Source organism: Trachemys scripta, chromosome 1 (assembly GCF_013100865.1).
Source record: "Trachemys scripta elegans isolate TJP31775 chromosome 1, CAS_Tse_1.0, whole genome shotgun sequence".
In the NCBI taxonomy this organism is placed as follows: domain Eukaryota; kingdom Metazoa; phylum Chordata; order Testudines; family Emydidae; genus Trachemys; species Trachemys scripta.
The window spans coordinates 265474645-265496487 of NC_048298.1; the positions used below are offsets into that span (position 1 = coordinate 265474645).

The 21843-nt window shown below is 42.2% G+C and overlaps 1 protein-coding gene across 1 annotated transcript in view; it reads left to right on the forward strand.

The window, feature by feature from the left end:
- The window catches only part of RBM26 (RNA binding motif protein 26), a 102153-nt gene that overhangs the window by 65212 nt on the left and 15098 nt on the right, over positions 1 to 21843 (forward strand). Inside the window, exons 19-20 of the mRNA XM_034758282.1 lie at positions 14013 to 14222; positions 19265 to 19351. Of these exons, the coding sequence (XP_034614173.1) occupies positions 14013 to 14222; positions 19265 to 19351 (297 nt within the window). The remainder of the gene's footprint in view (positions 1 to 14012; positions 14223 to 19264; positions 19352 to 21843) is intronic.

The window sequence follows — 21843 nt, forward strand, 5'->3', positions numbered from 1 at the left end:
TTGAGGTGCATAAACTATGACCAACATCAGTGGCAGCTTTGTGGCGATTTGAAGGTTGTTGCTCTCTTGCTTGGTCTGCAGACTGTGGATACACAAAGTACTGCTGTTTTCTTTGCGAATGGGATAGTCGTGCAAGAGATTCCCACTACATCAAGAAAGATTGGGCACTCCGACAGTCATTGGAGCCTGGGAGGAAAAGTGTTCAGCATCCACCACTTGTTGAATCAAGGAAGATTTTGTTACCACCCTTACACATCAAGCTGGGTCTGATGAAGAACTTTGTCAAGGCCATTGACAAAACACAAGCAGCTTTCAAGTACCTCTGTGGAAAATTTCCAAGGTTAAGTGAAGGTAAGATAAAGGAAGGTGTCTTTGTTGGTCCTCAGATTCGTGAACTTCTTCGAGATGATGCATTAGACCATGCACTGCGTGGCAAGGAAAAGACGGCATGGAAAGCCTTCCAGTTAGTGGCATTACATTTTCTCGGAAACAACAAGGCAGACAACTACAGGTTGTTGGTGGAAAACCTCCTCAAGGCATACAAAAGCCTTGGTTGCAACATGTCACTAACGATACATTTTTTTGCACTCTCATCTAGATTTTTTTTCCACCGAACTGCGGAGCAGTGAGTGACGAGCACGGCGAGCGATTTCACCAGGACATTGCAACAATGGAGAAACGCTAACAGGGCAAATGGAGCCCATCAATGCTTGCAGACTACTGCTGGACAGTGACAAGAGATACTCCATTTAATGAATACAAGAGACAAGCCAAGAAGCGCCGAGTAGACACTGAATAGGACTAAATTGTGTACATAAGTTTTTTGCCTTTTGTTTCATAATCAATTTTATTTATATAACCCTTTTGCTGATTTTTAAAGTGTTACATAAACAGGACAGGTGAAATATTATCATGTAAAGCAACCATAAACACATGAAAAGACCTAGGTTTACAATTTATGATTAAAACTCTACTCTCTCCACAATATACATAGACATAAAATGTAAAAACTTAAATATCTTAGAAACAGTAGCCAATCAGTTGTTTTAATTGTCATATTTGAATTCATATAATCAAAATACATAATAAATAGCACATTTTATCTCTGAAGCAGACGACTTCTCAAAAATTGTAGACCAGTGTTATTACTTCCTTGCTGGCTAACATATGCTTTCCTATTGGTGCTCTCACTTGCACTGTGTAAACTATTTCTGGCAATTCCCTTTTGTTAAAATAATTTCTATAACCAAAAAGAAAATTGGCATTTGTAGGCCTCTTTTTAACTAATGCTGAGACAATACTGTTAATTCCTTACAGCATTTTTCTTTTCCAAATGGCCTTGTAATGCCTTGATGATAGGTTGTAAAACGTATACTTCTGAAATACTTATTGCGGCAAAAATACTGTCACTTTTATTTACATTTCATATGAGAGATATGTGTGGATCTTGTACTGCAAGATTTTGAGAGGCTTTTCATATAAATTTCAACAGGGAGGTAGTCTTGGGGAACAAAAATTATTTGCAATCTATAAAAAGAAACTTTCCCAAATAAGTTAGCTTGAGGGCAGACCTCTGGCATGGGAAATATCATCTTGACCATTTAAAAATTGGGAAAGTTAAAAGCTACGTGAAAACAGGTTCTTATAATACAAAGTGTCAAGCCACCTTCACTGTTTACAGTGCAACCAGCTGCATCTATAATAAGTTTCTAAATTGCAGAGACCAGTAAGATACACATTATATCAAATATGTGCCTGTATGCTTAATTACATGGCCACGTAATGTTGAATCCAAATATTTGGAGTAGATCACAAGCATGATGATTGGAATTTCTGGAAAAGAAAACTACATGTTTTGGTGTCTCAATCAGTATGAGTGGTTCTGAAGTCTTTCCTCCTTCAGGCAAAAGGAGGATATTTTGTGCAGTTTACAGTATTCCAATATTATATGAGGAAACAAGGAATCACATTGCCTTCCTTGCTCAGCAGTAATATTTTAGGATTGGTGTATTAAGTTCAGATTTATCTGATAGCCCTCAAGTTGTCAGAGAAAGGCATTCTTATAGCCTGAGTCACAAGCGGCATTGTGATCCCTAAAAGACTTGGTAGTATAGTCTCTATTCAGAAAGTGGAGTGATTGGTAAAGAGACTGGTGTTTCAAGGACCACTCAATGTATATCCTGTTCATGGCTTAAGTGAAGAGGGATTCAGATTTCCTGAAGGATGTGTTCCTGTTTGATTTGGTTCAGGACTTTCTATAAAGTTTATCTTCCATTATCCCTGTTTCCACAAAGTCTGCAAGATGCCTGAAGCAATGGCTGTGTCTATTTCTGCGTTTGTATAGTGCCTAGTAAAATGGGGCTCCAGTGCTGATCAGGGTCCTTTGGGTTCTACTGAAATATAAATATTAACAAAGAGGGAATCCAGTAAAGTATCTCTCAGTGTATCAGTTCTGGTATTCAGATTTTCTGGGCCTGTCATCAGTCTCTAATTCTTCCTGTATTTCTGAATCTTCTGTTTAAGAGTAAGGTCAAATTCTCTGTCATCATTGGGCTGCTTGGATCATGGTACCTTATTAGAAATTAAGGTGTTCTCAGGAAGGGCACAACGTATTTTTATGCTCTCAAAAGGCATTTACAAGAAAATGTAGTGTTCTAAAATGAAGATTCACTATGGATCTTGGCTGTCAAATTGTCACCTTTTGTCAACATCAATTCCTACATTCTTGAACTGCCAAAAAAAAAAAAAAGCCAAGACAGTCTTGCTATTGTTAAGTGCACTTGGCAGCCATTTCTGCTTACCATCCATTAGTACAAAGCTTTTCTGCCTTCAGTCGTTGTAGGATTACAAGATATTTGAAAGCACTGATGTGTATACACCAGCTTCAGAATCTCCTCCATCTCGGGACTTCAGTATGGTGCTTACAAGATTGATCTGTGTAAATTCTTACTCTGGCACCCATCACTGTGCTATGAGTACTTCACAAAATTATAAATTATACACAAATGTATTGTTAATTCTGTCAATCTCTCCCTTTGTCTCCAGAAATTGGACTCTATTTTGTGGGTTCAGAGAAGAGATTAGTGTTTAATACAGGAAGGCTAAACCAAAGAGTTGTGTGTTGCATCCTAATCTAAAGACAATGGTGTTCATATGGTCAAGACTTCTGGCCCATAGAGTTGTACTTCCCATTTGTAATTTTCTGCATACATGAGTTTCACCCTTGACATTGTTAATTCTGTTGTCTCAGTGGAAAACAGCTGTTTTGGGAGGTCATGATCAAATCTCTCCAGACAATGGAGAGATTTGAAGATAAGGACCGGAACTTTGAATTTCACATTTGAATTTTACATTGAATTTGTTTTCAATGGGGAAGCAACTACGGAGAGTGGAGGACTTTTTCTAGTGTCCTGTGTTTATCTGTAGTTTTTTTAGATTCAAGGTTTCATTCTTAGGTGCAGGGAGTTACAATAATCATGCCTAGAGGCCAGGGGTGAATGAATCATTGTGGCTAAATTTAAAATTGACTGGCGTTGGCATTTGTCTTGATATCCATGAATAGACTAGGGAATTTTGTATGACTGTGGCTGTTTGGATGTATTGAAATGAGAAATCGAGGTAAACACCAAAGCAGAAGAGTAGGGTGGAGGGTGATGTTATAGCGGTGGCAAGTTTTTTGGAGTCCTTTTTAATCCCATCATCAGTACCTTAATTTAAGCCAGTGGCTCTCAAACTTTTTTTTACTGGTGACCCCTTTCACATAGCAAGCTTCGGATTGCGACCCTCCTTATAAATTAAAAACACTTTTTTATATATTTAACACCATTATAAATGCTGGAGGCAAAGCGGGGTCTGGGGTGGAGGTTGACAGCTCGCGACCCCCTATGTAATAACCTCGTGACCCCCCTGAGGGGTCCTGATCCCCAGTTTGAGAACCCCTGATTTAAGCTCTTCTGGATTCAGTTCTAGGCAGTTAAGTCACTTGCTGATTGCAGACAGGCCCTTTCTTTGGAAAACTCGTGTGGAGAGGTGCTGCTTGCATCTTATGTGCATGTGGAGTAGAACTGGCTGTCTTCTGCATATTGCTCACATTTTAGTCCCTGCTATTTCATGATCTCCCTTAGTGACTTACGGACCCACAGATAAGGGTTCTGGAGGCTGGGGAAATAGAATCCCCGCTTATTCTCAGGGTGAGTGGCATAAAAGGAGCACATTGCATGGTCAGCTGTATCAAATACTGTAGGTGTCCAGCAAAGAGTTGTCTGACCTATGCCCGTGACCAGGAGATCATTCTGTAGAGTCACCAGTGTGCTCTGTTCCATGTCTTGGCCTGACTCCTGATTAACAGGGCTGTAGCATATTGGCCGTATCTAAGACCATGTCTACATTACAAACTCTGGTTGACACAAATTACATCAGCGTACAGCTACCAAAGTTAGTATGTCACTTGTGTATGTGCATATTTGGCTGCTTGCATCAGCCCTGCATGTACATAAAACTAGGAGTGCTTGTGTCGATGCAAAGAACAGTGCACCATGGGTAGGTAACCCAGTGTGTCACATGCTGCATCTGGATTCACAATGTGGAATAGAAATGAGTCATGTAGTCATCTCTGGGAGCTAGTGGTCAAGTTCCCAGCATGCAACTTTCTCCAGCCCATAATGTCATCCATATACCATTTTTTTTTTTTTTTTTGGATTCCACAAACCTGCATGGCACTTCTCAGTATCCAGTATCTTTGACAAGGAGCATGGAGCCTGCAGAGTTATCAGTTCTCATGAACATTGCAAATACAGAACTCATGCTTCTGTACTTGCAGACCTGCAGGAAATTCTCCAACAATGCGGGGACATGACAATTAAAAACAATTTAAGGCTGTTGTGTTCATGGAGCAGTTGTAGATGGAGGTGTGCCACTTCTGTGCCCAAGAAATGAGCATTGACTGGCGGGATCACATTGTAAGACAAGTTCGTGACAATGAGCAGTGACTGCAGAACTTCTGGATGCGAAAGAGATGCATTGACAGTGGAGAAGCAAGTGGCCATCACACTCTGGAACCTTGCAATGTTGATTTCCCACTGACCAGTAGCAACTCATTTTGGAGCTGGAAAATCCACAGTGGTGATCATTGTCATACAAGTGTGTAAGGCCATTAATCGTTTCCCTCAGCAATGTGCAGGACATAATTGATGGATTTTCAGCAACAAGGTTCCCAAACTATGGTAGGGTGATAGATGACATGCACCTCCCTACTTTGGCACCAGCCCACCTTGCCACAGAATACAGCAACAAACTCTCAAGTTTCATTCTTTCTTGCGGTTATCAAAGAATTATGGGGATTTGTGGGATTAGTAAAGAAGCAGTAGATGTTTCAGGGCCAGAATCTCTATGGCTTTCCTTGAGTGGTCAGTGACTCACTAGATTGACTTGCCATGGTCTCTTATTGAGGAGGATTAACTTGTAAGGATTCACTGATGTTTACTGGGTACTGAAATGGATTACTGTGTGTGATGCTTCTTGTCTGGAGTCAGAGTGGATTCTAATCTTAGTTTTGATATGATAGTAGAAAACCCAAGATGGGGGAATGTTTCATGTTTCCATTTTCGTTGTGTGATCAGCTGTGTGTGTGTAGTTCTTGAGATTGAGCAACCAAGAGTGCAAAATGTGAAGCCATGGTTAAAGACCATTATACTAAAGATGTTGTCACAATAGTAGCTGAGGTGTCCTAGGATAATAAGTCTTGGAAACTTTGTAGATAATTTCATGGTGGATAGGACAATCAAGGGCTATTAGCCAGGGTGGGCAGGGATGCAAAACTACGATATGAAGTGTCCCTAGCCTCTGTTTGCCAGAAGATGGGAATGGGCAACATGGGATGGATCACTTGATGGTTACCTGTTCTGTTCTTTCCCTCTGAAGCCTTGTCCGCTGTCAGAAGACCCAGCTGACCCAGATGGCCATTCTTATGTTCTTGTGTTTTTATGTTCAATGACATACTCTCTCAGCTTCTCTAGGAAACTGGATTAAAAGGCTGCAAACTACTTGTCTCTGGGTTCATGGAATAATTAGAACATCTTGTATTTTGCCCTATTCATCAGGCTGTACACCACTGACATATTTAGAGACAGAAGGCCAGGGGTGAAAGTAATATTAAACACTTACTGGTACGGGGGCCCGACTCTGGGCCCTCAGAACGAGCGGGGACTCGAGTGGAAGGGGCGGGGCTTGGGGTCAGTCTCCTTCAGCCAGCCCATCCATCCATGCTGCTGGCCTGTGTCACCCCCCGTCGGCGGGGGGGGGGAAAGGGGCAATGACATTAAAGTGCTACCACACTGTTCTCTTCCTAACACTGCTATTTGTTGTGTTTGGGTGAAGGTCACATTAGGGAAAGGTGTGACATCTGTCGTTCCTTTTAAAAGAGGACTCAAACATTGAGAGAGCTTTGTCTGAGGGAGTGCATGATGGACCAGTGTCTGACTCCGAATATATCTGGGGCGATCCCTCCTTTACCCGATCCAGAAAATCTTATTGGCCTACTTAATCTTGGTGAGATGGTCTAGATCACGTACCAGGTGGGCTTCTTGCTGTGTTTACTGCAAGAGTTGTCCTTGGGACTCATCTCACCTTACTCTGTGGCCCTATTGGGCACCCTGAAGAGTCCATCAAAAGCACACTACTTGTCCCATCTCAGCACAGATCTTCTCCACCCCATCCTGCTCCAGGGGCTTCTACGGTTTCTCAGGCCTCTCAACAGCTAGACCTTCCTAGGGTGATGTTGTGGTGGGAGCCTGCTATAGACCACCAGACCAGGGGGATGAGGTGGACGAGGCTTTCTTCCGGCAACTAGCAGAAGTTACTAGATCGCAAGCCCTGGTTCTCATGGGAGACTTTAATCACCCTGATATCTGCTGGGAGAGCAATACAGCAGTGCACAGACAATCCAGGAAGTTTTTGGAAAGTGTAGGGGACAGTTTCCTGGTGCAAGTGTTGGAGGAACCAACTAGGGGCAGAGCTCTTCTAGACCTGCTGCTCACAAACTGGGAAGAATTAGTAGGGGAAGCAAAAGTGGATGGGAACCTGGGAGGCAGTGACCATGAGATGGTCGAGTTCAGGATCCTGACACAAGGAAGAAAGGAGAGCAGCAGAATATGGACCCTGGACTTCAGAAAAGCAGACTTTGACTCCCTCAGGGAACAGATGGGCAGGATCCCCTGGGAGAATAACATGAAGGGGAAAAAGGAGTCCAGGAGAGCTGGCTGTATTTTAAAGAATCCTTATTGAGGTTGCAGGAAAAAAACATCCCAATGTGTAGAAAGAACAGTAAATATGGCAGGTGACCAGCTTGGCTTAACAGTGAAATCCTTGCTGATCTTAAACGCAAAAAAGAAGCTTACAAGAAGTGGAAGATTGGACAAATGACCAGGGAGGAGTATAAAAATATTGCTCAGGCATGCAGGAGTGAAATCAGGAAGGCCAAATCACACTTGGAGTTGCAGCTAACAAGAGATGTTAAGAGTAACAAGAAGGGTTTCTTCAGGTATATTAGCAACAAGAAGAAAGTCAAGGAAAGTATGGGCCCCTTACTGAATGAGGGAGGCAACCTAGTAACAGAGGATGTGGAAAAAGCTAATGTACTCAATGATTTTTTTGCCTCTGTCTTCACGAACAAGGTCAGCTCCCAGAGTGTTGCACTGGGCAGCACAGTATGGGGAGAAGGTGACCAGCCTTCTGTGGAGAAAGAAGTGGTTCGGGACTATTTAGAAAAACTGGATGAGCACAAATCCACGGGGCCGGATGCGTTGCATCCAAGGGTACTAAAGGAGTTGGCGGATGTGATTGGCCATTATCTTTGAAAACTCATGGCGATCTGGGGAGGTCCCGGATGACTGGAAAAAGGCTAATGTAGTGCTCATCTTTAAAAAAGGGAAGGAGGAGGATCCGGGGAACTACAGGCCAGTCAGCCTCACCTCAGTCCCTGGAAAAATCATGGAGCAGGTCCTCAAGGAATCAATTCTGAAGCACTTAGAGGAGAGGAAAGCGATCAGGAACAGTCAGCATGGATTCACCAAGGGCAAGTCATGCCTGACTAACCTAATTGCCTTCTATGAGGAGATAACTGGGTCTGTGGATGAGGGGAAAGCAGTGGATGTGTTATTCCTTGACTTTAGCAAAGCTTTTGATACAGTCTCCCACAGTATTCTTACCAGCAAGTTAAAGTAGTATGGGCTGGATGAATGGACTATAAGGCTCAACGGGTAGTAATCAATGGCTCCATGTCTAGTTGGCAGCCGGTTTCAAGTGGAGTGCCCCAGGGATCGGTCCTGGGGCCGGTTTTGTTCAATATGTTCATTAATGATCTGGAGGATGGCGTGGACTGCACTCTCAGCAAGTTTGCAGCTGACACTAAACTGGGAGGAGTGGTAGATACGCTGGAGGGTAGGGACAGGATACAGAGGGACCTAGACAAATTAGAGGATTGGGCCAAAAAAAACCTGATGAGGTTCAACAAGGACAAATGCAGAGTCCTGCACTTAGGACGGAAGAATCCCATGGACTGTTACAGACTAGGGACCGAGTGGCTAGGAAGCAGTTCTGCAGAAAAGGACCTGGGGTTACAGTGGACGAGAAGCTGGAGATGAGTCAACAGTGTGCCCTTGTTGCCAAGAAGGCTATTGGCATTTTGGGCTGTATAAGTAGGGGCATTGCCAGCAGATTGAGGGACGTGATCGTTCCTCTCTATTCGACATTGGTGAGGCCTCATCTGGAATACTGTGTCCAGTTTTGGGCCCCACGCTACAAGAAGGATATGGAAAAATTGGAAAGAGTCCAGCGGAGGGCAACAAAAATGATTAGGGGGCTGGAGCACATGACTTAGGAGGAGAGGCTGAGGGAACTGGGATTGTTTAGTCTGCAGAAGAGAAGAATGAGGGGGGATTTGATAGCTGCTTTCAACTACCTGAAAGGGGGTTCCAAAGAGGATGGATATAGACTGTTCTCAGTTGTACCTTATGACAGAACAAGGAGTAATGGTCTCAAGTTGCAGTTGGGGAGGTTTAGGTTGGATATTAGGAAAAACTTTTTCACTAGGAGGGTGGTGAAGCATTGGAATGGGTTACCTAAGGAGGTGGTGGAATCTCCTTCCTTAGAGGTTTTTAAGGCCAGGCTTGACAAAGCCCTGGCTGGGATGATTTAGTTGGGAATTGGTCCTGCTTTGAGCAGGGGGTTGGACTAGATGACCTCCTGAGGTCCCTTCCAACCCTGATATTCTATGATTCCTGAGTTTGTCTTGGTCCAACCTGCAGACTAAAGTTCACGTGGGAATCCATCCCATCAAGTAGAAGAGCTGTCTCCTCTTAATACTTTCTCTTCTCCTGATGAGGTACTACTTTGAGTCCTTGTCACCAGATGACTTTAAGACTTACCAAGATCTTCTGAGAAAGGGTGGAAGCAGCTGTGGGAGTGAAAGCCGAGTTTGTGCTGGAGTCTGTCCTCAAACTCTGTGATACTTTGCAGTCCTCAGGTCCAGACCGAGTAGCCTGCCTATTAATGAGGCACTGTAAGATTTTGCAGGCCCCTTTGGCAGACTGCAGCCACCCTTACCCTGACAACAAACAGATGCTATCAGGTATCTGTTCAGTGTTATGAGCCATTGTGTTCACATCCAACCTTGGGCTTCCTGGTACTCAGCTGCAAATGAATGTTAGTACCAAAGACATTTTCACACTACACCATAAGAAAAAATGCTAATGAAACTAGATTTATTTGGCAGGAAAATATAGTTCTACTCGAATCTACAGTTGCACATTTCTAACTATGAGGCGCTTCTGTCTAAATATGATTATATGTATTGGGACTCCATGAGTAAATTCACCATAAAAAGATTGTTGTGGCTTCAGAACTTGGGCATACGTGCAGAAGTGCAACAGATCATTGAGGACTTGCCCTTTGAGGGATCTCTGGTCTTTTTTGTCAGATAAGAGAGGAGATGAGGCCTGACCTAGCCTCAGGGACTCACTTGCCACACTGTTCACTAGGGATCTACATGCCAGCTCCCTGAAAGAAGCAATACAGACCACAACAACTACTATGACAACCTTTCTACTAACCCATTCTTATTCTGTCAAATAGGGTCTCATATCACAGAGGAGGCATCATTTGCCTCTTAGTCATTGACTAAACAGCAACTAGCAGGATTGAACCAGTCCATTTCACTGCCCACGAGAGAGAAGAAAACCAGTAATATAAGTTCTTCCTTTTTCTTCCCCTCCCTTTGGGGACAGATTCTGCCGTTTTGTGGTGCTTGGATATCCATCACCTCACACCACTGGGTCCTGAGTTCCATGAGGCTGGGGGCTTATGTACACAAACACGTAGTTCACAGTAAACTTGGTTGTAAATCTACCCCTCACTAGCTTGCTGTGCACTAAGTGTGCATGTGGCCCCTGCTGCCATGCACTAAAGTTCCATAGAACTTGTTAATCTACTCCTGTTTCAAAACAGAGTAAATTGACGTCACTACAGAGCATTTAGTGTCAGCATCAAGGTCCACACAGGCATGTAGTGCTCAGTAGGCTAGTGCAGGATAGATATATACCCCAGGATTGACCCTTTGGGCACTCCGCTTGATACCTGCTGCCAACTAGACATCGAGCAGTTGATCACTACCTGTTGAGCCCGACAATCTAGCAGGCTTTCTATCCACCTTATAGTCCATTCATCCAATCCATACTACTTTAACTTGCTGGCAAGAATACTACAGGAAACCGTATCAAAAGTTTTGCTAAAGTCAAGATAAATCATGTCCACCACTTTCCCCACATCCACAGAGCCAGTTATCTCATCATAGAAGGCAATCAGGTTGGTCAGGCATGACTTGCCCTGGGTGAATCCATGTTGACTGTTCCTGATCACCTTCCTCTCCTCCAATGCTTCAAAATGGATTCTTTGAGGACCTGCTCCATGATCTTGCCGGGAACTGAAGTGAGGCTGACCGGTCTGTAGTTCCCCAGGTTCTCTTTCTTCCCTTTTTAAAATATGGGCACTACATTTGCCTTTTTCCAATCGTCCGGGACCTCCCTGGATCGCCACGAATTTTCAAAGATAATGGCCAATGGCTTTGCAATCACATCAGCCACCTCCCTCAGATGCATTAGATCTGGACCCATGGACTTGTGCACGTCCAGTTTTTCTAAATAGTCCTTAACCTGTTCTTTCACCACTGAGGGCTGCTTACCTCCTCCCCATACTGTGCAGTGCAGCAGTCTGGGAGCTGACCTTGTCTGTGAAGATGGAGGCAAAAAAAGCATTGAGTACTTCAGCTTTTTCCACGTCATCGGTCACTATGTTGCCTTCCCTATTCAGTAAGGATCCCACACTTTCACTGATCATCTTCTTGTTGCTAACATACCTGTAGAACCCCTTCTTGTTACCCTTCACATCTCTTGCTAGCTGCAACTCCAATTGTGCCTTGGCCTTCCTGATTACACCCCTGCATGTTCTAGCAATATTTTTATACTCCTCCCTAGTCATCTGTCCAAATTTCCACTTCTTGTAAGCTTCCTTTTTGAGTTTAAGCTCACCAAAGATTTCACTGTTAAGCCAAACTGGTCGCCTGCCATATTTGCTGTTCTTTCTGTACATTGGGATGATTTGTTCTTGCGCCTTCAATAAGGCTTCTTCAAAATACAGCCAGCTTTCCTGGCTGTATTTTAATTTAATTTAATTTAATTATAACTGCCAGGGTACTTGCCTCACTGGACAGGTGGAAGAATCCCACTAGTGATTTATAGAGCAGTGCTGCCCTACTCAACTCCTCTTCCATCCATTACTTTGGCTACTGATGCTTCCTTCCTAGAGTAGGGAGCTCATTTAGAGAAGCCTCAAACACAAACTATATGTCAAAGGAAGAATCATCACTCCACATCAGTATGTTGGAGCTATGAGCCATACGTAAAGCCTGTCAAGTCTTTCTACCTTGAATCAAAGACCAAACTATCCAAGCCCTCCAGGACAACATGACACCGATGTTTTATGTCAACAGGCAGGGAAGTGCCATATCCAAACCGTTATGTCACAAGGCCATCCACCTATATAACTCTTGCATCCAGAATGAAATCACTTTGTCAGCATTTCACCTGGGAGCTCAGAATGTCCTAGCAGACCACCTCAGCAGGACTTTTCGGGAGGATCATGACTGGTCATTGAAGCACAGTATACTCAGATTTTTTTTTTTTTTTTTGTAAGTGTGGGATTATCAGTATGAACCAGTTCGCAAGAAGGCAGAGCAGAAAGTGCTATCAGTTCTATTTCAGAGCAAGTCTGAGCCCGGGCTCTCTTTTAGATGCTTTCCTTGTTTCCTGGAGGTCAACTCTGATGTATGAGTTTCCTCGAGTACCACTCATACACAAGGTCATACTCAAGCTGTAACAGGATTGGGAGAGATTATACTGATAGCCCATTCTTGATTGAGGCAATATTTTTTCTCAGACCTACACAGACCATTCAACCAACATTAACATTTTGTCCAGGCAGGGAAGGGGACATTCTCTATCCTCATTATGGTCAAGTACTTCACTCAAACCCAGACTGAGTACCTTTAGCTGCTTTCTTTGCTATCCACCCTCCTATAGAAAAGTGTTTGGTATTCTCTGACTCTATGGTGGTTAGATTCTCTAAACAGGTAAACAGAATTTACTCTCCCCTCACCTCTCAGTTAAGCAGCTGGTTCCTCCTTGATACTTGACCCTTGTATTGTCAGCTTTTAATCGGACCTCTGTTTGAGCCTTTAACAACCTGCTCCTTAGCCTACCTGTCAGCCAGTTGTTTTCTTTTTGGCTATTACATCTGCAAGAAGAGTAGGTAAGCTGCAGGCTTTAATGATGGGAGACCCCGTACACTGTTTTCTTTAAAGTCTCCATGAGGGCACATCCAAAATTTATTCCGAAAGTGGTGTCCAACTTCCACCTTAATCAGGCTGTCTATTTACTCACCTTTTTCCCCTAGGCCTCATATGCATAAGGACAAGGAAAGGCTCCATACATTAGACATCTGATGTGCCCCGTCCTTCTGTATAGACAGGACTAAATCATTTAGCTAATCTCCATGTCTTTTTGTGTAGTTATAATGAAAGGGCAGATGATGTCAGCTCAGAAACTTTGTTACTGGATAACTGTGTATAACAAGAAGTTATGAGGTGACAAACACTTTAGCTCCTTCAAAGGTCTGAGCTCATTCCACCACAGCTCAAGCAATTTTCTTTGCCTTCTTGAGAGATGTGCCTATAGAAGACATCTGTAAAACGGCAACCTGGACATCGTGCTTTTGCCAAGTAGTATGCAATTATTGCTACCTGCAGCACTGACTCGAACTTTGGAAGAACAGTCCTGTAGTCTCTCTTCAAACAGACTCCTTGTTCCACCACCACAGTGGGAGTCACTTAAGAGGAATAGACATATGCAAGCACTCAAAGAAGAAAACATGGTTACTTATCTGTATTATAAGTGTTGTTCGAGATGCATTGCACATGTCTATTTCACTATCTTCCCTTCATCTCTGCTTCACAATGTATTCATCACAATGCCAGCGTGAAGGAACTGAAGGAGTATCAGGGCAGCTCTACCCTTTATACCTTCGGCATGAAGCAGTGCAGGGAGCATGCTGTGCCCTGACAGGTACTGCTACATAGAACTCTCTGTCTCAAATGCACTGAGCGCGTGCACACACTTAAGTGATTTGCAACACATCTCATATAACAAAGGTAACCGTTTTTTTCAGAATCATAAAGGCATTCACAATGGTTCCTGAGGACAAGTCTGAGAGTTAGTTTACTTGAATTTTGAAGGTGATCATCTTAAAATGCTTAATTTTATTTGAAACAAAACCTTGCTAGGAATAAGTCTCAAAATTTGACATTAAACAAAGATTGTGACTGGGACAGGATTATATTTTAATTCGGTGAAAATAATGTTTAGATCATATGTGTTGTGGACTGAAGTTATGTTTAAACTTTTTAGGCTGCCAAACGAGGGATTCTTTCTTCTGGTCGTGGTAGAGGAATTAATGCACGAGGTCGGGGTGCATCACGTAGCAGAGGCAGAGGAATACGAGGCCGGGGTCGCGGAAGAGGGGTTCCAGTTCATGCAGTTGTGGATCATCGACCAAGGGCACTGGAGATCTCTGCATTCACAGAAAGTGATAGAGAAGATCTTCTTCCTCATTTTGCGGTATGTAGTAACTTCAACATTTTTCCTTCTTGGATTTAGTAGTTTTGTGGTAGTGCAGGGAAAAACTTCCAAGGGGTGATTCTAATCAACTAGAATCCAGAATTTAATTAACCAAGGAGTTCTTAAGTAGGTTCTCTACCTTTAAAAAGAGCTTTCTGTTTCTAAACTATGGAAGGACTTCAATCAAGGTAGGGAAAGGAAAAAAGTGAACTTTTACTTAACTCTGGTGTGGCATTCTTTAGAAACAGCTGAGTTAAGTATTAATATGTGACAGGCAGAAAATAGTCCAGACCAAGGTGCACCAATGCCCGATGCCTCTTCAATGGCAGGGAACTGAATAAGTGAGATGTATCAAGACGATCTTGCAAAGTGACTAACACCCCATGCTGTAGAACAGAGCTGGGCAAACTACGGCCCACAGGCCATGTCCGGCCCGTGGGACCGTCCTGCCTGGCCCCGAGCTCCTGGCCCCTCGCTCACTCCGCCCCTCCCCCACAACCTCAGTTCGCTCACTCCGCCGCCGGCGCAATGCTCTGGATGGCGGGGTTGTGAACTCCTGGGGCAGCGCAGCTGCAGAGCCCAGCCTGACCTGGTGCTCTGTGCTGCACGGTGGCGACGGTGTAGCCTGGCTCCAGCCAGGCGGCGTGGCTGTAGTGCCACCAGCCACCGGTGCTCCAGGCAGCATGTTAAGGGGGCAAGGAGCAGCAGGGATTGGATAGAGGGCAGGGGAGTTTGCGGGGAGTGGTCAGGGAGTGGGGGTGTAGATAGGGATCGAGGGGGAGAACAGGAGGTTGAATTGGGGCAAGGGTCCCGGAGTGGGGCAGTCAGGAAGGAGGGGGGGTTGGCAGGGGTGGCGGGGAGGGTAGTCAGGGGCAGGGGTTCCGGGGGCAGTCAGGCGACAGGGAGAAGGGGTGGTTGGATGGGGCAGGGGTCCCAGGGGGTGGGGGGCTGTCAGGAATGAGAGGCGGGGTTGGATGGGGCAGGAGTCCCGGGGCGGGAGGGGAATTGGGAGGTGGGGGCTGGGACATGATCCCCTCTCCTAACCGGCCCTTCATACAGTTTACAAAACCTGATGCGGCCCTCAGGCCAAAAAGTTTGCCCGTCCCTGCTGTGGAAGGAGAAAAATCATCCAAAGTCACTGCCAAAGAAAAGGAGCATAGGAAAAGTGTGAAAGAATCATAAGTGATGCTAAATTGTTCCTTGTTTGTTTACGTGGGTGTTGTGTACACCAAGGAGAGAATCTGGAGGTAACATTTTCTATTGTCAATTATTCAGTATCCTAGCATTCTGTTGTTAGAGTGGTAATAGTAGTAAGTCCTTGGGTAAAAATCATGCAGAACAACAACTGGTAATGGACTTTTGCCAGAACTGGAAGAGTATAAGAATGAAAAGAAATCTTGGACCACTCCTCTAAACCACAGAATACCATATTCAAAAGAGATTAACAGATATCTGTGTTGTAACAAAACAGGATAATGTGTAAACAAACTGCCTTTTTGGAGATGCACTTGCTTCAACTTTATTTATGCCTGACAGTCCTGTCTCAGTGAGTTATACCCCCTTTTTTGAGTTTGAGAGTAGACCAGAACTGTACAACAACTGCAAGATCTTAGTACCACTCCCAGAAGTCTGTGTGTTCCCAAAATGGCACACAGACAAAGCCAGAATTCCCTTTTCCTAACTTCTTAATTTTAGGGCTGCAGTTCAAAATTTGATACTGGGTTTATATTTGTCAGCAGTCTGTTATATCATCATATAATTTAGTTGGACTGAAAATCAAACAAGAGGCAAAAATTGCCTGATCTATATCTCTTCTCTTCCTGCCTGCAATGAAGGAGAAACCTATTCATTTTGCAGAGTGGATACTGGTGATGTTACAGAGCTCTCAAAAATAAGTTCAGGCTGTGTCACAATCAATTCTCTTGAGATTTAGCACTTGTGGTTCTTACTGGTGGCTGAGAGAGTCCTGCACTGAGATTGTGGAGCAGTCAGTCAGGTCTGCCTTCTGTTTTCCTTTGAACATTCACCACAACAGGAACAGCCAGTGTACCAGGAACAGGAGTCAATTGTGGCCCAAAGCTCTCAAGGTGTGGTTGACTTAGAGGATAAGACACATAATCTTACGTCAATTTTTATTCTTCTATAGCAGTCACATTTCCAGCAGCAGAGTATGCTTATACAAATAGATGTATTGAAATGACTTATTATTATTATTATTATTGGGGAACTTATCTAGTTACTATAAGGACATTAATAAGACTCTTCAGCCAACATTACATTTAGATTTTCAGTTAAAACAATATTTTAAACTCCTCTGTTAGGCATTAAAATAAATGTAAATCAGAATTCATAATAATTATACCACTTTTAATGTAAAGAGTTAATTTTCTGGAAAGTTAGACCTCACATTTAACCATATATGTCAAGTCTGAATATTTGCTGATATTACTGAAGTCGTAATTAAAGTTGACCTCTGAAGCTTTTTTGAGTTTACCTTTTCAACTAATTTATGATCCACGAAGAGCTGCTTTTGCCTTTGCTTTTGACAATCTGTTTTCATCATAGTTTAAATAAATAAATAAATAGTGGCTCTGCCCCCTTCCTCTGAAGAAACCAGAGTGAGAAGAACTTGAGCTCCAACGCTTCTTACATCAGTGCTATTTGCATAGCAAGCAGATGCAAATAATAATCTCACTTAACTTGCACGCTTCTAGATTGTATTGTTAACATAGCCAAATTGCTGCCTCTTTGTACAGAGAGACTGAGAGGGGGCAAACTCAGTCTGTAGTCAGTAATTAACATGTCTTTAAACATGGGTTTGGCATGTCACTTTCACAGAAAATAGTTACACAAATTGCAGAAGCAAAGGTGTGTGTTCAAAAACACCGACTTCAAGGCAGAATAAGGGCTGGAAAAAAAGACTTTGGGGTTTTTTTTTTGTAAATATCTAGTAGGATTTAAAAACATAACCTCACAGTAGTGCCATTAAAATTTTTTCCCAAAAATCTTTGCAAGGTCACCTTTAAGATTTTGCATTCTACTATGAGGGAGGTTAATGTATTGTGTTCATTGTCTCCTTATCTGGAGACAGAAGGAAGCTCCTTGTGAAGAGGCGGAGTCTGCATCTGTCAGTGGAAATCTGCTGTGTGGGCATAGGTTTATAGTTATGACATCTCCCATAACTTGGCTTTTCCCTGTTTCAAAGGGTTTAATTGTGGATAGTGTTGCATTTAACTAATTTTATCTTCTTAATAAAAGTGTTTGGGGACTTTGCGGGGTTGGGAGGGAATTTTCTCCCACATCAGATTGGCAGTGACTTTGGATGTTTTTTCTCTTTTTGCAGCATGGGGTCTGAGTCACTTGCCAAGATCATCTTGATATATCTCACTTAATCAGTTCCCTGCCATTGCAGAGGCCTCGGGTATTGGTGCACCTTGGGCCCCCTACTATTTTCTACCTGTCACACACAATAGTTTAGTCTCCTGTGGACTATAATACTTTAGTCTAATTTTGGTTGTTGAGTTTAATGCGCAGGCAGTGGGTGCTGGGTTGGCGACCCATGATGACATATGCTTGGAAGGATTCGATTTTTATCTGTAAATGTGGGTAAATGCCGATTTCACCATACATGCACAAACCAATGGGGGAAAAAACCTTCCCTAGATAGTAATAAAAATGTACAAATAGGCAAAGTAAGAAAAATGCTGCTTGAGAATTTGTTTGATTTAAGGATATTTACTTCGTATATTTTGACAAGCCATGTTGACAGTTTGCATTTTAAGGGTTATAATGTTTTGAACCTCAACATCCACTGTCAATAAATAATTTTCTGACCACCACCCCACCTGTCGTTTCCTGCAACTGTGACAATTTAAATTGATAAAAATTGGGGGGAAAAGCTTAAAATGTATGCTTTTGTGCAACTGACTATTTAAATAGATAAAAATTCAAAAAATATCGTACTTTAAACATAAACATCAATATTATGACACTTATCAACAAATTGATGCAGAGTCCTCTGGCACTTCGTCATGTAGCCTACAAAGTTCTACATCAGTGTTTGTTTTTAGTAGCTTTGCTCTTACAGTGTTTGCAACTATATTTCAGACCAAAATACTTCCAGTTGAGAGAAAATATGGTGAGATCATATTTCTCTTGTACAGCAATTTGAAAAAAGTTTGTCTTGGTTTGTATTAATATGTATATTATATGTATAGTTTAAAATATTTTATGGTCCTCTTCTGTAAAACCCTGAGTGAGCTAGAGCGCAGTTATCTGAGACCACATCTCTCTGCACTCTTAACTACGCAGATGTGATTGTCAGGGATGCTTGAGGTGATGGAGCCCAAGTATGTTCCATAGGGACCAGAGCAGAGCTTTCTTGGTAGAGGACCTTCAGCTCTGGAACTTGCTGTCACTGGAGATGAGACTGAATTTGAGTCTTGTCACCTTTTGGGCACATTGCAAGATTAGTCTTTCTGCAGAGATTTTCCTGACAGACTGATGGAGTCAGTGGCTCTGAAGGAGAAGAGGAGGAGAGCCATGATTCATCCTTATAGTATGCACTAGTAAATTTTTGTAAAGGGAGTCCAAATACTATAGTGTTCAGTGTTTTAAAGTGCATATAAAAATTATATAGTATTTCTCACAAAGACAAGTTAACCATTAAGGTCTCTTCAGTGTGCATCATTTCCAGTTCTATCTAATTTTCAAGTCCATGTGATTTTTTTTTTTTTTTTTTAGGACTTGTCTACATGGGCTATTTACAGCGCTGCAACTTTCTCGCTCAGGGGTGTGAAAAAAACACCCCTCTGAGTGCAGCAAGTTTCAGCGCTGTAAAGCACCAGTGTAGACAGGAGCCGTGCCCCTTGTGGAGGTGGGTTTTTTTAGAGTGCTGGGAGAGCTGCTCCGCGACCAGGCAAGCAACGTTAAAGCGCTGCCACAGCAGTGCTTTAGCGTTGCCAGTGTAGACTAGCCCTTAGTACAGTATTTGCATAGCAGAGGAATCTTTCAATTAGTTTACATTTTTCTCTTATTGAAAGCAATATGGTGAAATTGAAGATTGCCAGATAGACGACTCTTCTCTCCATGCGGTGATTACTTTTAAGACGAGAGCAGAAGCTGAAGCTGTAAGTATATTCTTCATATTAAAAGTACTTTAAAAGGATATCTCATATTAGCCATACTTAAATTGAACTAAATTTAAATGTAAGAATTAAGTATTATTTCAATTTAAGAATTAAGTATAATTTCAGAACAGTTGAATCTTATGTTGATTGCTTTTGAGTTGATTATCAAAGAGGAATCCGATAAACACACAGGTTTGATTTTAGATTAAATTAGATTACTGAGTAACATACTTTTTTCAAAAAATCTTTCAAACCAGCATATTAACTGAAATCCTTAAGAAGGAGGAAATTCTGAGCTAGTTAAAATTATAAAGTATAGCTTGCATGAGTCAAAGCAAGACATCCCCCCAGTGGTAATTCATGAATGGATGTCTTGCTTTGGCAGGACCCCCCTACAAGTTGATTGTTCCTTATTTTTGCCCATGAGTTACCTCAGTTCCCCATGACTTGATTGTTTTCCCTCTCGTTGTAGTTTACATCAGAAATGCAGAATCATGAAACAAGTTATTCAAAGGGTTTTCTTTATGTACTTTTTCATGTCCCTTATTTTTATAGAAGTTTGATTTCTTGGGAATTTGTAGGGTATATCAGGTCCTAGAAATGTGTTTTGACTATGTATGTTTAATTTCTCAATTCATCAACATTTCTAACATGATATAGGTTGTGATTACTGAAATTTAATTTTGGAACTAATTCATTATTCTTTGGGTTTAGTATGCAGTTACATTTAATACATCCAAAGCATCAAGTTCACTTTGAGATAAAATTAAAGTGGTTGCTTATGGTATAATGTATCAGTATGAAACTTTCCCTAAATATTACTGCTTTCTAAACATGTAATGAAACTATTAAATGTTAATTTGTTAATTAATTGGGAGCTAGCATGCCAGTGCAGTGCTTTAATAAGTGGGACTCGGGGAAACTTGGGTTCAATTCCCTGCTTTGTCACAAACTTTCTGTTTGACCATGGGCAAGTTGTCTGTGCCTCAGTTCCCCAATGTAAAATGAGGATGACACTTCCTTACCTAATAGGTATTGAAAATAAATACATTAAAGTTTGTGAGGCATTCAGATGCTATAATGTATCCATATAAATACATAGGACAGGTAAGTATGTTAGAATGTATAGGAAACTCACACTTACTCAGAGTAATGATCTATGTATGGTTCCATGTGATGGTATTTAACTTTGTTTTTTTCAAAAATTTAGGAAATTGCCTACAAACTAACTTTAAGTGAAGTCAAGCACTCAAAAATTAGGAAATGCCAGGTTTAACATTGTCCCTGGATTTAGCCCATTTGGTATATGCAATTTGTGATGTTTTGGGGATCACTCAGACCAGTCCAGGGACTCTCTTACCATCTGCCGTATAACTTTGTGTCCCTTAATGTTATGCTCTCAAGGTTCAGAACCTTGACACCAGTAGCCAGTTTACAAGCATAAAGGTCTGATCCTGGCTTCCGCCAGCCTAAATACTCATTGCAGGATGACTTCAACAGCCTTTCCAGTCTCAGGTCTCCTCAAATCCATCTACCCCAAGCTCTTAAGTACCAGACACTGACTTTTCCCATTTGGTTTGTCACTCCCAAAGGAATTAAACCTGCATCCCAGTTATTACTTCATTTTGGGGGACACACTACACACCATTTGCACAACAGAGACCTTTTGGGGTAAAAAATAAATAAAAGGTTTGTTTGAGATAAAAGTCAGAGAGTCAAAGATGAAGTAATAAGGAAAGCAAACACCATACAAGTTACGGAGAAAATAAACATAGACGCAACCTTACACTTACACATTTGAATCCCTTTTAAGACAGGTTACCTATTACCTTTGCTCAGATTCCCAGTTTATACCATAGCCCTGACGAGGGATCTAGGGTTCATAGACCGCCCCCCACCTTTGAGACTGTCCTTCAATTCTGGATATCTTTCACTTCAAATCCCTTTCCTTTCCACAGTGTTTGCAGGGGTAGTTTTTTGTTTGTTTGGTTTTAAATTTCTCAGACTATGGTGATTCATAGTGGGGGAAATTCCTTCCTTTCTTAGTTTTCAAGACTGGGGTTTTCTTTTCAGTTGCAAGTTGTTTCAGTGTTTTCCCATTAGTGTAATGGCCCATCACTTGTATTTTTTCCTTGGTTTAAAAGGGACTAGGTGCTTGGAGCTAGCCCCTCCCTGTTGAGAGGTGTTGCTGAATGTTGCAGCACAGATTATGAGCACAGCTTTATATATACATCATTGCGTAAATTCATACCGCAATCTGTGCATACTTATCTCATAATGACCACCAAAGTCAGAACATTACAAGCTTTCATAAAAGACCTTGGTATATTTTTATACACAATAACAGTGTGTACAGCCATTTGATTCAATTGCTTATTCTTTGAGATTCAGACTCCTTCTCACCTTGAGGGTAAAAGTAAATATTGAATAGTTATCTATGTATTGAGTGCCATCCAAGCTGTCCACCGAACAAGGCAGGTGTTCTGTGGGGG